Source organism: Euwallacea similis, chromosome 1, assembly GCF_039881205.1.
Source record: "Euwallacea similis isolate ESF13 chromosome 1, ESF131.1, whole genome shotgun sequence".
Lineage (NCBI taxonomy): Eukaryota > Metazoa > Arthropoda > Insecta > Coleoptera > Curculionidae > Euwallacea > Euwallacea similis.
The window spans coordinates 2,598,834-2,613,974 of NC_089609.1; the positions used below are offsets into that span (position 1 = coordinate 2,598,834).

A 15,141-nucleotide genomic window follows, 5' to 3' on the forward strand; every position below is an offset into this window, starting at 1 on the left:
CCATATAGATGTGTTTTTACTCTTAAATTTAATCCAAAATAGCATGTGCTCAAAGCTACAAAAGGGAGAGACTCCAAGAATCGGCGCAACTCCTCAATTGAAGTTCTCAAAATCTCGTAGTTTTTATTGCGAAAGAAGCGTTTTCATGAAATTTTCACTATTTTGTAGTAAAAACAATTCCATATAGGTGTGTTTTTGCCCTTAATATTGACCCAAAATAGCATGTGCTCAAAGCTACAAACGGGAGAGACTCCAAGAATCGGTACGACTCTCCTATTGAAGTCTTTAAATTCTTGTAATTTTTAATGGAATCGAAGTGTTTTCATGAGGTTTTCACTGTTCGACAATAACATTTTAATGTTAATTTTATTCTCGAATCTTCTTTATAGAGGGAACTAAATAATAATTTGTAAATGTATGTTGGCTTTAATGCATTTATTAAATACATGTGAATTACAAAAATAGCATAACATTTTCGAAAGAAGATCTATGAATTGGAAATTACAATTAATACTGCTCGCTCCAAAAATGATTATTTTATTATTTGCAATATTTTCACAATTTTACAATATATTTTTAGTTATGTATCATAATGTATATGTATCTACTTATCAGTAGATACTTGTATAATATATTGCCTAGAAAACACTCTTTTTATATAGATAATAAGGCATATGAGCATTCTCATCACAGATTCATTTTTAAAAACATCCCAATTTTATCAGGAAAAGTTTTAATAATTTTGTTAAAGGCGGCTTTAAAGGCAATCTTGTTCAGTTATGCTGCCTTAAATAGGAAAATCACAGTACAAGCGCTTCTGTTGTTATGTAGCAACAAAAAATTGCGTTCTGACTCGGAGCTAAAAAGTTAGTTGGGGTTTTTTGTACGCATCCAAAATTACACGCTCCATGGGAGTATTGTTTACAGCGTCTTTGAAGAATAGCTCCTTAATAACATCTGAGCCTACTCCTCCCATGCTTTTCAGCATCAAAAGGATTTTACTATACCTCAATGAGTCATGAGGTCTTACAACATTCAAATGGTTTTTCAAGTGCTCACGAGCGTCTTCAGCTGTCTTAATAATACTTTCTAAACTGGTTAGCCTTTGGCTAGTTTTTTTAAATAAAGCCATAGTTTTTATGCAACCTATCTCCGTAGAGTCCAGTTGCATATGTTTTGCTTCTAGTAAAATAGTTTGAAATTGTTTCACTGTTTCCACGAACTCATGGGCGTTTGGTGTTTTTATAGGGTTTGATATTTCCAAAAGGGGCCTCAGATCTATAGGAGGAAGCATGGCCACTATTCCCAAGAGAAAAAGCTCTGTCCAGGACTTCTCTAAAAGTATGTATTGGTCGCTCAAAGGTAGAGCTGTAAATGCTTCCTGGTTTTTGGTCCATTGGACCATGGAAAGAAGAACGCGCGCTGCATGTTCGCAGAGTTCCGTCGGGAAAATGAAGCATGAGAGGGGCGACCTTGGGGGGCTCATTTGCATAGGCAAAACCTGAAGAGTTTTAATTTAGTCTAATTAATTATTCTATTTTCTCAACGTACCCCGGGCATCAGAAACCCATACGTAAGTCCATGGACTAATGGGAAATTCATTGGTATAGAGGCAGATTCCACGGTCGGCGGTGGAAATCGGGCGATGTTCTGGCTCAAATTCAGCACTCCAGTACTCAAATGGTGCTCCATTATTTGCAAATTTCTGGAAGTGGCGGTAGACATATCGGCTATAACTCTCTGTTGTTGATCTTCCAAGTAGGAATGCATGGCTCGGCGAATTGTGGAGTTTCTAGGGCCCCTTTCGTGCTGAACGGCTGAAAATTGTTACTCTTTGAGACTAGGGGGTTTTTCTAAGAAGCCCTTATTAGGGCTTAGAGAAAACAGTATAAAGAGGGTTGCACCTGGTGGCTGCAGCGCGAGCGGCAAAGCAAAACACTTGAGATTTGACGATCATCGACAAGTATACAAATTTTATATGAAACTGTTTCATTTCGTCAATACCCACTTAGTTATTTAATAGGTCGGAACCAAGTACGTAGATATACGGAATAAATTATTATATAACGAATACGAAATGTTCCTTATTTCCTGCGAATTCGAGTTACTCTTTTCTCCTGCGTCTCGTGCGCGAAGGTCAAATTTATAGGGGATAGTCATTTGGTGCAAGTTATAAACGATACTTTTTTTTCGTTTTAATTTTTTGAGGTCCGAAACCTTGGAAATAAAATTTGAGGGATTTTGATTTTGAAGTTCCATCAGTAAAGTGAAAATAGAGCTATCAGAGTGATTTCGCATCTCAGGAATTGAAAGAGATATTACAACCTGATTGCTTATAGGCCTCATTGAGATAATTAATTTGAGCCACTACTTTCAAGCAGGTACTCTGCGAAGTTTCAAGATGTCAGCACTCAAAATTTGAAAGAATGCCAACAAGTAGGAACCCTTTGGAAATTTGTAAGAAATCTATTTGGATAAGATCAAGGTTCTCTTACACTACTCTCCCCATAAGGTGACAGAGGGGATGGAGCTGGAAATGGGAGCAAGCAGGAGGTAGAAGAGGATATGTAAATTAAGATAATGTGTATATTCTCTGTCCTATTTCTATCCGGATGTCTTATTTGAGGTTCTCGAGCCTTAAAAATGCACTTTCAGGCAACTTCAATTTAAAGCATCTCCAAAAGCTCGAAAATAGCAGTTTAAGTGACTCCGTATTTCAGGGAGTAAAGGAGGTACTGAGCTAATACCGAGACGACTGATTAGAGCCATTTTTGAGAGCAATTGATTCACGCATTATTGAATCTCGGTGATTAAAATTCGGAGGTTGTCAAGTATCTATAGGCGTACGTCTCGGAAATTAAGAGTTGAATTGCATAGGGTTCTATATTGAACCTGGGAACCTCAATTTAGGTCCTGCAAAATTGTCAATACAGATAGAGGCACCTCAATTCTTCATTTTAGATCACCGTAAAATAGGGAAAATAGGTATTAAAGTGACTCTGTATTTCAAAAAGTGAAAGAGAATTGCTTCGACCCGGTTGCGCAGGGTTAGAGAGCTCATCGAAGAGAACAATTTTAGCTATTTTTTGTGCATTTCCTCCGAAATATCGAAATAGAAAATTTCAACGTTTAAAACATTTTATAATCTCATTATTTTCTATTTTGTGCAGCTTTGCTTGTTACACGCTTCTGCTTGCTTGACTGCTAACCTGGCATTATCCAAAGAAAAAAATTACCTTCTTTGTTCATGCCGACCTCTTGACATTTCTTCAACCGGCAGGCTCTACACTGGTTCCTGTGGGCTTTGTCTATAACGCAGGATCCCTCATCTTTCCCTTTACAAAGGTACCTTCGGTTCCTTCGAATGGACCGTTTGAAGAACCCGGCGCAGCCATCGCAAGCGAAAATGTTGTAGTGTTTGCCCGAAGAATAATCACCGCAGACTTTGCAGGGAATGTCCAAGATTCTACCTGGAATACATTGACATTTTTTTTTACATTGTCTACACGCTAATGGCTAGTTTAAGCGATGATTTTAGTTGTGGCAATTTTGTGTGTGCCGAAAAATTGTGGTTGAAGCGGGAACTATTGGGTAAAACTTAACAGTCGTTTAGGATCAGGTTTGGATTTGAATTAACAGGCGACAGACAGATTTATTACATTTAAATTTTTTAAAAATACGTACTGGTACCCATTACAGTCATACTACAGGTATTCAAATAATCCCACTCGGGTTACGTTTCACTAATATCACGAAATGTAACCGATTGACTTCTTAGATTCGACTGATTGATAAAACATCTGAGTGGTTCAATTAAATAAAAATTGAACCTAAATGAACATATCAAAAATTCTAGATAGCAATAATAATAAATACTTATGTGTATATTCGAAGATCAATTACTGTGATAGCAATAAGCTTCTCATGCGTGCACCGAATCGGTGATGTGTGTTAATAGTGATAGAGGCGGAGAATCATCAGAATTGTGCTGGTTCGAATGGTTTTTCAAGAGATTGAGGGAGGTGATGATACATATTATGCAACTGTGATGGTAGAAAGATTTGTGGCATGGAAGTCGCTAACCATGAACTGCACGCGGTGTGCATGAGCCCATTCGATTTTACTAGATTATTGCTCAAAGATTGATTTATTGTAGTACATGCTTCAGAATTGTTTTGCTAATTTTGATAGATAAAGTGATAAAATTTCCTTAATCAAAAATGGTAAATAAACAGCTTTCATTTGGTGACTATTTACTTAACAAGCGCAGCTATTTTTTCATGGCTCAGTTAACCAATGGGGCTAGTACCGCTGTAGTTCTGCAGATACAAGACGCAACTTGAATGTGTTCAATGCAGGCCATTTTCTTCATCCTACAGCAAAATTGGAATAAATGATGTGTGGAAAGTAGGAAGTGCGTTCACTATTTTTTTTTTTTGAGGCTCCTTTTTCTCTGCCTCTCTAAATTTATCAAGGAATAAATTTCCAGTTTTTAATGCTCAAAAATAATCCATATTAATAAAATATTTCGCGTTGCACAACCGCGAGCCGGCAACAACAGGAAAGGCGGATCAAATTGTATTAAATAATTTATTAACCCAATAAAACAAAGATAAGGTTGTTGTTACTAGTGGGAACATTTGTTTTACGTCCTTTTGACTTATATCTGTACAATTAATTCCGATTGAAGATCTAATTCCTTCATGAGGTTTATCCACTTATCAATTTTAAAGTTAATGATTATTTGGAAGCGGGATTAATGGAGGTTTTGCCGATTTTATTGGCATTCCAGATGGGTAAACTTTCACGTGCACCGTCCATAATTGCCGCTATATTGTGTTACATATAATCACCTCCATTAATCTCGGAATTAATTGCAACCTAAAACGTCGAAATTGATAAAGGAACTTACTAGATGCTCCGTTTTGATACCTCTCCATCCCCGGACGCTCCAAACTCATCATTTCACTGGAGTTAATCATTTAAAAACGATTAAACAAAGGGAAAATAAACACAAACACACTGTTTCTTTGGTTGACACTACCACCCTACTGCTGGGCGACAAAGAATTAAAAACCCGTCAAAGATGTTGTGGTATAAGGGCAATTCGCCGGTAGAATTCGAGGATCTCATTGGTGCAGGGCGCCCCCTCCTTAACGAAGGGATGAGTCAAGCCCTTCCTCCTTTTCAAGTGGTCTTTTCACAGCCCATAGAAGCGGGCTTGATGTGCAAGGACACTTTTGAGGTCCCAAAGTTACTTGAATGCTGATGGGTTTTACTGATATTTTCTCTACTCTACGCTGTCTGCTCGATTCAATTGGAAAATTTGACTTTAAGATTTTTTGCTGGGGGTGATTTTTGTCTCCTTTTTTAGTTTGTTGTGTATTTAAAATTAACGCAACTTGGCAACGCCGACACTCTTTTGCAGCTACGTCACTCAATCTACCGATATGATAGTTTTAAAACAAACGAACGTTGCCTTGTTGCTATTCTTTGAAGTGCCTAGATTTTAAACAATAACTCGAAGGTTTATTTTTATAACTGAATTATCAAAATCCAAAAGAAAGTTTGATAAAATTTTTATTTTTAATTAAGTAAGCAAGTAGAGTAGTTGTATCCATGAATGACTACAGATAGAGGAAAACAAACTCAGGACTTTGTGACAACGCATTTTTTACGAGAATAAATAAAACTGACGTTAATTGCTTCGAAATGTTGTTTATTAATAGGTTTAATTAGCCGCAATTTCCCGTTTTTGAGATTTAAACACGATCACCTCTTGGCGTCATAGGTAAAGTTTTGACCTGAAAATGGGTCTCTATTCAAAGCAAAATGGCAGCCATGCATGGTGCCTTTGGCCGAATTTGCCTTTGTGCCTTTGTGACTAAATGCTAGATTATGAACCCCCCGTGTGTGAGGCGGCTCTGGCTATAGAGAGTTCTGTATAAATGGAAGCATGGGTTTTACAGCTTCAAAAGGGTAGGATTTGGCGAACCGTCAATAAGCATGAAAATTGCTTTCTGGAAATGGAATGTAGTCATTAAATTATTTAAGCTAAGGTAAAAACATCCCCTTTAAGAATGCACCGCAATATCGCACCCCTAATTTAATTTAAGCACCCTCAGGAGGGGGGGGAGGGGGTAGGTCTTGATTTAGCCACTTCTCACTTCTCATCAAGTATCATGTCGGCATAACTGGGCATTATTGAATTATGAAATTAAAAATAAGAAGGGGAATGTCGGCTATTCCACTCTCAATTTAAGAATTATCGGTTTTTTGGGGGATAATAATGAGGGATGATTTATTAGACACAACTGTGCAAGCGTATTTCTATACTAACGTGGGGCAGTTTCCCATGGAAAAAAACTTGCTTGAATTGCAAATTGCAGTTAACTTAACCGGGAAGAAACCTTTATCAGGAAGATAAGGTCAGTAGAAAGCAATAAATGAAGGTATAGAGCGTAGGCTAATTTCTCCGTTTTTATGGTTATTCCTTTTCTGTGCGATTTTCTGAAAAATCTTAATATACCAATTCCTGGAACTCAAAGGTTTGTACTACCTATTGGTCTAAGCAAAAAACGCAGATAATGAGATGACATCTAAGAGTTTGCCGGCTGCAAACCGCATCAAACAATGGACGACACATCGTCGACGATCTGCGTACAATGCACAGATTAGCCCCGTTTTAGCTTTAACTGACATTTGGTCCCTTTATTGGGATCAGTTTTACTGAGCCTCCAGTGTCGGAGATGTGGTTATCGTCAGCATATAAAAAGTACAAATAAAAGTTAAGGGCGGCTATAGTTTGAAAGTTGTTCATTGTAGGTCCTATGGGGTAGTTTTTGAGTCATAAACATCTGAAAACCCCTTTATATAGGCTTCCCTGACAGGCGCCACCTCTCGATGCCTGTGACAGTAGAATCGGGAAACTGGTAATGGTGTCGTGTTTGAAACTTTTCTGGTATTTTTAGACCAAGAAATACATCAAATTCCGCAAAAATCGCTTAATCGCCTAATGAAGTGCGTAAGTATTCACAAACACAAGGGTGATCGTTTATGATTTATTTATAGGTTTCATTTATATCCCTGATCATTGAAAAACGTAATACTCATAATCATAACGTTTAGCTTTTGTCATTGTGGAGTTTCTAATTAGTTTAGTGCCAATAGATCAAAGTCCTAACAAATTTATTAAAAGGATAATATCCGTAAAAACGTCGAATTAAAGGTAGCAGACGCAGACAATTGTTATTCATAATCAGTGAAGGGTCACTTCCGCGGTCTCGACAGAAAGTATGTGTTAGTTAAAGTTTCCAGTATAGGATATTCATTTTTTGGTTTTTTGGCCAAACGGACACGCTATACCTTAATTAGGAGGCCGGTTTTTCAAACTCTTAGTAACTTTCCCAGCATCATAATTTTTGTGAATATGAAGAAATTGACCAGTGCTCTGGGCTGGTTCCGTCATTTTAAGGATCCAATTGTGCAACCTCAAACTTTGTTAGGACGGAAATTTCCTTAGATTGTGACAACTGCTGGTAAATGGGGTGGTAACTGGTTCAAACTAGAAGTTTGATTAACTTTGCCAGTAACACACTTTCCACAGAAACGACCAAATCAGAACAGAGCATTCATCCGGGTCAAAAAACCGAGTCATAGTTTTTTTAAATCCCTGGTAGCCTTGTCAGCAGCTTTTCCAATGTTTAGGGTCGAAGTATTAATATCTTGTCAAGTTTAACAGGTTTTAAGTGATTTTTCTTTCTACGACATTGAAGGTGACTTCGAACGACGATTCGTATGTATGTGATACCTCAAAGTGATATGTCCTTTCCTTGTTCTATTCATGGTACTAAGTAGAACATACCAATTTGGTGTGTCAAAAACAAACCACTCTCCCATCGAAATCGCATTATATCAAGGAGACACAAATCGGTGTGAATTAACGAATTTTCAGAATTTTTTCAGTTCAAGTGCTCCCGTAGTTTACCATTAAAACCCAACTTTCACGCCACTGGAGCGATCAGAATAAAGCGGAGTCCTTTCGATCCACAAACAACTGATAATGGCACTGATTTCTATCGCCCTAAAGCCTTTTTTACAGTTGTAATGATAAGGTTTTAATAAACATAAGGGTTTTATTTTTATGTTCGGTATAATGAGTATGCACTTCATCTGTGGTTTTTACGATGGTACGAAGGTTTTGGCTATGTTTATACAGTGGATCAAAAAAGTATTTGCACACTAGCATTTTTTGAAATATGTGGAAACAGGGAACACCTATCATCATTTGTTGCATAATATAGAATACATTTAGACGACACAAATCATTATTAACAAAAACTTTTATTATAAGTTTAAATATAATTATAATAAAAAAAGAAACATCAAAATTTTAACTCAAAAAAGTATTTGCACAGTATGTTATTAAAATGGTTAAATTAAATTGAGGTAAAAATAAACAGTTTCTAATATTTCGTATGCATCCCTTTTGCATCAATAATAGCTTTTAGTCTTCTAAGCATGGAATTAATAAGAGTGTGTACGTAATCTAGTGCCATATTTGACCATTCTTCGCGTAATGCTTTTCTTAAATCTTCTTTGTTGGAAATGTGCCGTTTCCGAATTTGCACATCCAAAGTATTCCATAAATTCTCAATGGGGTTAATATCCGGTGACTGCGGTGGAGTTAAAAGTCTATGGGGAACATTGTACAATAACCACTCTTGTGTTAACTTGGCCGAATGCTTCGGATCATTGTCTTGTTGAAAATAAAAAGAATGTTCCATGTTTAATTTTACAGCACTTTCAATCAAATTATCCCGCAATATGTCGATGTAACTTCTGGCTGTCATTGTACCCTCAATAAAAGCAATATTTCCTACCCCATTGTACGCCATACATCCCCAAACTAAGACGTTTCCTCCACCATGCTTGACCGTTGGTTTCAAATTTTTAGTTTGAAGTTCTGGATTAGGCTTTCTCCATACAAAACGTTTACCATCAGACCCAAAAAGGCAAAATTTACTTTCATCAGAGAAAATTATGTTTTTCCACCACTCTAAAGGGTTATCAATATACGCTTTAGCAAACTCCAAACGTTTTTGACGATTCTTCTCCGAAATAAATGTTTTTTTTCGTGCTGCTCTGCCGTAGATATTTGCTGAATGAAGAATATTTCTGATAGTTTGAGGATGGACAGACTTTCCGGTTGTTGATGCAACATCAGACGCCAAAGTTTGAGCACTAATAAATGGGTTTTTTTGAGCTTCATTAATAATCATTCGTTTTTCTCATCCATTTAGTATTTGTGGTCTTCCAGAACGGGGCTTGTTTTTGACGTTTCCTGTCTGCTGATATTTTTTAATGATATAAAGCACTGCTGAGAATGTCACATTAGTAATATTTGCTATTGCTCTATAGCTTTTACCACGTTCATGTAAAACAACTATCTTAATACGTTTCGATAACTCTATTTCACCCTTTTTCGGACTCATATTTGCACTGATGATTTTAAACTGACCAAATAGGTCTAATAATACAATTTTGATAAGGAAATAGTTCGTGCTCAAGCAGATAATAAACAAATTCCCTTTTGCAAAAACCAATTTACTACCCAGTATGAAGATGTGCAAATACTTATTTGAGGCAAAATATTCACTTTTTCCTTTATAGTATTGTATACATTCAATTGGAACAAGAAATTTTGTTAAATCTTGCTTAATTTACTTCAGCATAATGCTAGAAAATATTAGAAATCAAGATAAGTCTTACGTGTTTTCAAATATTTCAAAAAGTGTTGGTGTGCAAATACTTTTTTGACCCACTGTAAGTATCTCTTAATAATTGAGGATTTTAAGGGAAAATAACTGAAACTCTGTCAAGTTTAGCGTTGGCATAATGCTCTTATGAATTTTAAAAGAGATCGATTAATTGCTGTGTTTTCATGGACATCGGATTTCTGTTAAGACTAGCGGCACTTTAATAATTTGGTCCTTAGTCCCGTATTTAAGATCTTAATCTAATTCTTTGATCAATTATTTCAAGCTTATTAGTATTTCTTGCGATATTAGAAAAATTCCCCCGCAAATCTTCAATGATTTTTATATAATTTTGGTGCTACGAAAATGAATTTTTTAAAAATATTCCCATCTTAGTCACCGTACTCCATGCATTGATTAGTCACAACCATGTGTCGCAATGCTTATAGCAGGTCCCCAATTTTCCCACGAATTCCCACACTCATCACCCCTGCAGGAATGACAAACCGATTGCCCATCAGGACCATTTATTAGTTTGTACCATCCACTGCCTAATCAGCAGTATCAGTTATATGGGCCATATGACGCCACCCTCTGATTGGGGGCGCATACCCATATGGTGATGGGAAACTCTAGATTTGGATAATGACCTTCTCATCATCAGTGCTGATATAGATAATTGTAAGTATAAATAATCCATGCGTTCAACGGTTAAGAGAACGGTTGATTATTTTATGATACAAATGAGTAGAGGTAATATTTGATTTTATACCCTATTTTGGTTAATAGACGGTCATAAATGGACTATAATATAGGGCCAATAAAGTTGATGATGTGCGTCTGCATAGACAGGCACGATCCTTATCTTTGCGCTTGTACAGGGTGTTAGTAAATAAGTGTGAAACATTTTAATGGGTAATTGCTGAGATTTTTTAAGTAAAAAAGTTGATATAAACCCAAATCCAAAAACGATTAGTTTTCAAGATATAGTATGTTAAACTTCTTAACGATCATGCCATGACATATTTTTAAGGAAAAAAAGGCACGCCAACGATTTTTTTCAAATGTTCCATTAATTGTTAACAAAAAAGACCTCTTAGTATTTTGTCGCTCATGTAGCCGTTTTCAAGATAAAAACTTATTTCAACACCAGTCAGTGAGGCAAAGAGTAGACTCTTGTATCACGGCTGAGGGCATTCATTTTCAACATTTATTATAGTTATATTTAGTTTTAAAATAATGTTTGTCTTTTTTGTTAACAATTAATGGAACGTTTAAAAAAAATCGTTGGCGTGCCGTTTTTTCCTTAAAAATATGTCATGGTCGTATAAGAACTTTAACACTCTGTATCTTGGAAACTAAGCGTTTTCGGACATGGGTTTATATGAACATTTTTATTAAAAAAATCTCAGCAATTACCCATTAAAATTTTTCGCGCTTATTTACTAACACCCTGTATACGTATCCGAAGTCCATTTCTGCTAAGCGCATCACTTATGTTGAGAAACGGAAATACACACTCAAACGAAAAGTGACTTTTGTTACTATCAATCTCCAATTAAGTAGCATTAAAAATAGCGATTTTAATGAAACTTTTAAGTACTGATATAAAGTAAATGCTTTTTTGTAGTTATTTCACTGTTCATCGCTACTAGAATTTGACTTTAAGGTTGAGGTTTTTAGGGCAATTCTTCGTGTCTTATTGCTTCAAAACGATTTGATTGTTATCTTCCAAATTTTAGCATTATTGACTTCTTAGCATAATACAAAGCATCGGTTTTGTTGACGTTTCGGGTTTTTAATGAAAATATCTTGATCGATACGCAATAAAACCGAATTCCGAACGCTTAATTTCGTCAAGTCACTAAGTACTCTCAGGTGCTATAACTAAATACATTCAAAATTTATTACGGCTAATTGCTTATTACCTTTGATTAATCCACCAAAATATTTCTGGAGGATTATTGGGCTTATATTTGTTAGATTAATAACGAGACTTTCTCTTAGCGTGACTACAAAGGCCACAGGACAGTACTAGATTTCCAACTTCTTTTTGATCTAAGATCGACGCTAATTGTTTTACTGCCTCTATAAAACCTCGAATAGTACCTCAGACTTTCAATCTATACCTTTGTGCAAAAAAATGTACCAAATCGCAACTTAGGCACGTACAAGTCAAGGATGAATCGGAAAGAAGTGATAGTCTTTTGTAGATTTGAGAACTGGAGCCAAGTTAATATCGTCGGCGTCTGCTCTTAAAAAAGTACTTAATAAATATGCAGAAAAGCCCATTTTAACAACACTATAATTAGATGTCTGTAATTCCGCACCAGTGAGCAAAGCCGAAATGTACACCTGGACTGGGATGCGCGATTTCTCTTCAAAGAACTGACCTAACTCTAGTTATCCCTATTAGATGGTTGGGTGGTTCCGCACAAAGGGATGATTGCCTCGATGGAGGAATGGGGTACCTAAAAGGTCCTAATATTGTCGAACATTATTCGGCTTGTAATTAACTTTAGTCGGGTTATGAAAATCGAAGAAAAACTTCCTTCAGAAGAAACCTTTGAGACCTGTGCCGGCAATAGCCTCATTGTCCCACTTCCTAACCGTCGCCCTCAAGGGCAAGTCTACGCTTGATATTCCCATCCGTATTCGCCATTTGATGGGTGAATGTCTTAACTTTCCGTTAAAGTGAACTTTATTATACGTCATTCGATATGAGCCCTTTTGAGGCAGGCTGCCTCGCCCTTTTATCGGCAAGACGTTATTCTTTGCCTTACTGTCTTTTGACATTCAAGACGCGGTTTCCGTCCAAACAGGTCTTGTGAGAATTTTAGAGAAGAGAAAAATGGGATTAGGAGAAAAGAATCGTTAAAATTTGAGTATGGAACATGGAAGGTGTGGAAGTTTCAATTTGATGGAAGTTTAATTCAGAAAAAACATTCTGTACAGTGAAGAAACCTCCTGAAATGTGTATGTAAATCCATTAAAAAGTATAGAAAACTGATGTTTGAGGAACTTACTACAATCCTGTGTTAATTAAATAACCCTTAATGTACTGGGGGCCGCATTTGCATAGAGAAGAATATAGAGACAGGAACAGGAGAAATTTTTGATTTTTGACAAAATACAAAAACCGCCACACTCGGAAAAAGTAAAATGAATAAAGAAAACAATTTGACATTTTTCTGATGATAATAACAATGATTGTGAACGACTGAGGAATGCAAAAGCATGGGCAAAAGTAAACCATTCCATTGACTGCAAGAAGAGTCTTTGAAACCCTTCACAAAAGGATCGCATTTAATATAGAAAAACCTGAAGGATTTTGCAATTTGTCCCACAAAATACTCCACTTAACAGACGAGTAAACATTTCCATTCACAAGTCGAAAAGCAATTTCTTGGGGCTGGCAAAAGGGCCGTTTATCAGTTTTATGTCAAACAAATCGTTCCCCGCTTTATGACCTGTTGCAGTCACGCCCACGACCGCTTTTATTTGTCTGCTGAGAACGCTTCCGGTGTTGAAAGGTGCTCTACGACTCTTTAAAGAAAGAACTCTATAGGTTTTGGGGTTGTCTTTTCAGGGCACCTGATGAAAGCTTTGGGCTTTTGTGATGAAGGCAAAATATTGAATTTCAAGGATTAATAATGAGTTGTTCAAATACGGCAAAAAAAATTAAAGATTAACACATCTCTATGATTGCGAACACTTTTAGACTATAGAAAAAATGTGCCCTATTATGTGTCTAAAAGGGGGCACAATGTACCGTCAGAAATCCAAACAAAAAGAGTCTTCCTAAAACGTCAAACGAATTAAATCTCGAGTGTGCGGCGATGGTACCTCCAGATGGGTCTATCAACCATCGTGGGACAATCCGACGAATAACGAAGACACGTATTCAAGGCAGGACAAAAGGCACATCCCCATTCAGGATGCTGGTAGTCAAGATGTTATCACCATTGTTTGCCCGTTCTAAGTGTGTCGATGATGTACTTACTTGGAATTTAATATGTTGGGACTTTTTTGCGCTCTGGGTGACGAAATACGGTGTTGAAAGGTGATTTTTAGAGATTAAAGTGAATCAGAAATGAGGAGTTTATTGGTTATTCAAGTTACTAGGTACTATAGCAGTCAGTATTTGGCTGTAACATGTTGCGATTTACTTTTAATGCATTTCATAAAAATCAAAGAAGAACCGTAAAACTCAGGTAAAGTATTATTGAAATCGGTGCCCCCCATGGGGAGGTTCGTTGCTTCGCTGGTTAAGTTATGAAACTTAAAAAACATAAAAAAGATTATTGTTGTGAAAATATTGGTATAAGTTAAATAAATGACATTTTTGTGGTCGTTAAATTCAGTTTAAAAATAAAAAAAAAGAATCCTTCGAGCCGGATTTGAACCAGCGACCTATGGATGTCCACTTTTAATATTCCACTACAGTCCACCGCTCTACCAACTGAGCTATCGAAGGTTAATGAATCTCGTATATAAAGTTGATCAAAAGCAATAGCTAAATAAATCAATTATTTTTAGTTTTACATGTGAATATTTTACAACTCATCAAGAAAAAGTCACAAAATCACGAAAAAGTTTAATTTAATTTAATTGTATCCCCATTTTTACAGTAATTTTTATTTGGAAAGTATACTCGACTTCTTGATAGAATAGAAAGTGAAGATTTCGGTGACAGTTTCTCCTACCATATCAAATTAATTTCTACTTGAATATTCACCATATTAAAGTAATAGTAATTAAAAACTAAAGTGTTAATCATAAAGAAATTCGAGAAAATGTTTGTTGAGTAATTTTGTACTGATTCACAGATTTTAAGCCACTATGGACATCTAGTGGAAGACTGTCTAAGCTATGTTTAGCGATAGGGCAAAACTGCTAAAAAAGACAAATTGCCTACGTTATGCCGAGATAGCGCCACAATCGAGAAAGTACCGATTACAAAATTGTCTTTGCAAGAACAGAGAATAACATTATATGTATAGGGTGTTTTAATCAAGAATGTATTTTAAATTGAGATATGATAAAAATTTCACCACCTTGAAGAGGAAAAAAAAACTGAAAATTCACCAAATTAAGAAAATCAAAGAAATTTAAGAGTTAATTATCAGATACATGGTGCATGTCATGGCATTGAATTGAAATCGAAAAACTGCCCTCGAAAAGTTCAGTAACAGAAGGCCACGTTATCGCATACAAAAAAAATTAGACCTTCCTTCATTAAGCCATAAAACAATGAACGAGATGTGGGATCTCACAATAATGAACTTGGTTTCGGTCCAGTTGACGTAGTTTTGCTTGATTTTAATCCTCAATCTAGTTTTTGTATTAATTAATATCCACTAAAATAAGTAATAATTCTTTG

General features: G+C 36.1%; 1 protein-coding gene and 1 non-coding gene across 4 annotated transcripts; both read right to left on the minus strand.

The window, feature by feature from the left end:
- Positions 1-557: 557 nt before the first annotated feature.
- tll (nuclear receptor subfamily 2 group E member tailless) lies at positions 558-5,043 on the minus strand. Of its 3 annotated transcripts, none has more exons than XM_066399684.1 (4): positions 4,913-5,043; positions 3,237-3,470; positions 1,552-1,817; positions 558-1,501 (listed from the first exon to the last, which is right to left on the minus strand). In XM_066399684.1, the coding sequence occupies exons 1-4, from the start codon at positions 4,980-4,982 to the stop codon at positions 860-862; spliced, it is 1,212 nt and encodes a 403-aa protein (XP_066255781.1). In that variant the 5' UTR covers positions 4,983-5,043; the 3' UTR covers positions 558-859. The 3 variants fall into 3 exon arrangements, with proteins under 3 accessions (XP_066255781.1, XP_066255797.1, XP_066255788.1); XM_066399700.1 differs by lacking the exon at positions 4,913-5,043 and adding an exon at positions 3,691-3,898 and having other exon boundaries at positions 560-1,501; XM_066399691.1 differs by lacking the exon at positions 4,913-5,043 and adding an exon at positions 3,685-3,897 and having other exon boundaries at positions 561-1,501.
- A 9,100-nt stretch (positions 5,044-14,143) lies between these two features.
- TRNAY-GUA (transfer RNA tyrosine (anticodon GUA)) lies at positions 14,144-14,235 on the minus strand. Its single transcript is given in 2 exon segments — positions 14,144-14,179; positions 14,199-14,235. It is a non-coding gene; the product is annotated as a tRNA-Tyr (tRNA).
- Between the last annotated feature and the right edge of the window lie 906 nt (positions 14,236-15,141).

What these genes read in the sequence shown, in the direction of transcription:
- tll (XM_066399684.1), bottom strand. Translation starts at nt 4,982, where the DNA reads ATGATTAACTCCAGTGAAATGATGAGTTTGGAGCGTCCGGGGATGGAG. An exon ending in GGTCGGCATGAACAAAGAAG is followed by an intron (nt 1,818 to 3,236) that starts GTAATTTTTTTC and finishes AACAATTTTCAG; the next exon opens with CCGTTCAGCACGAAAGGGGC. An exon ending in ATGGGTTTCTGATGCCCGGG is followed by an intron (nt 1,502 to 1,551) that starts GTACGTTGAGAA and finishes AAAACTCTTCAG; the next exon opens with GTTTTGCCTATGCAAATGAG.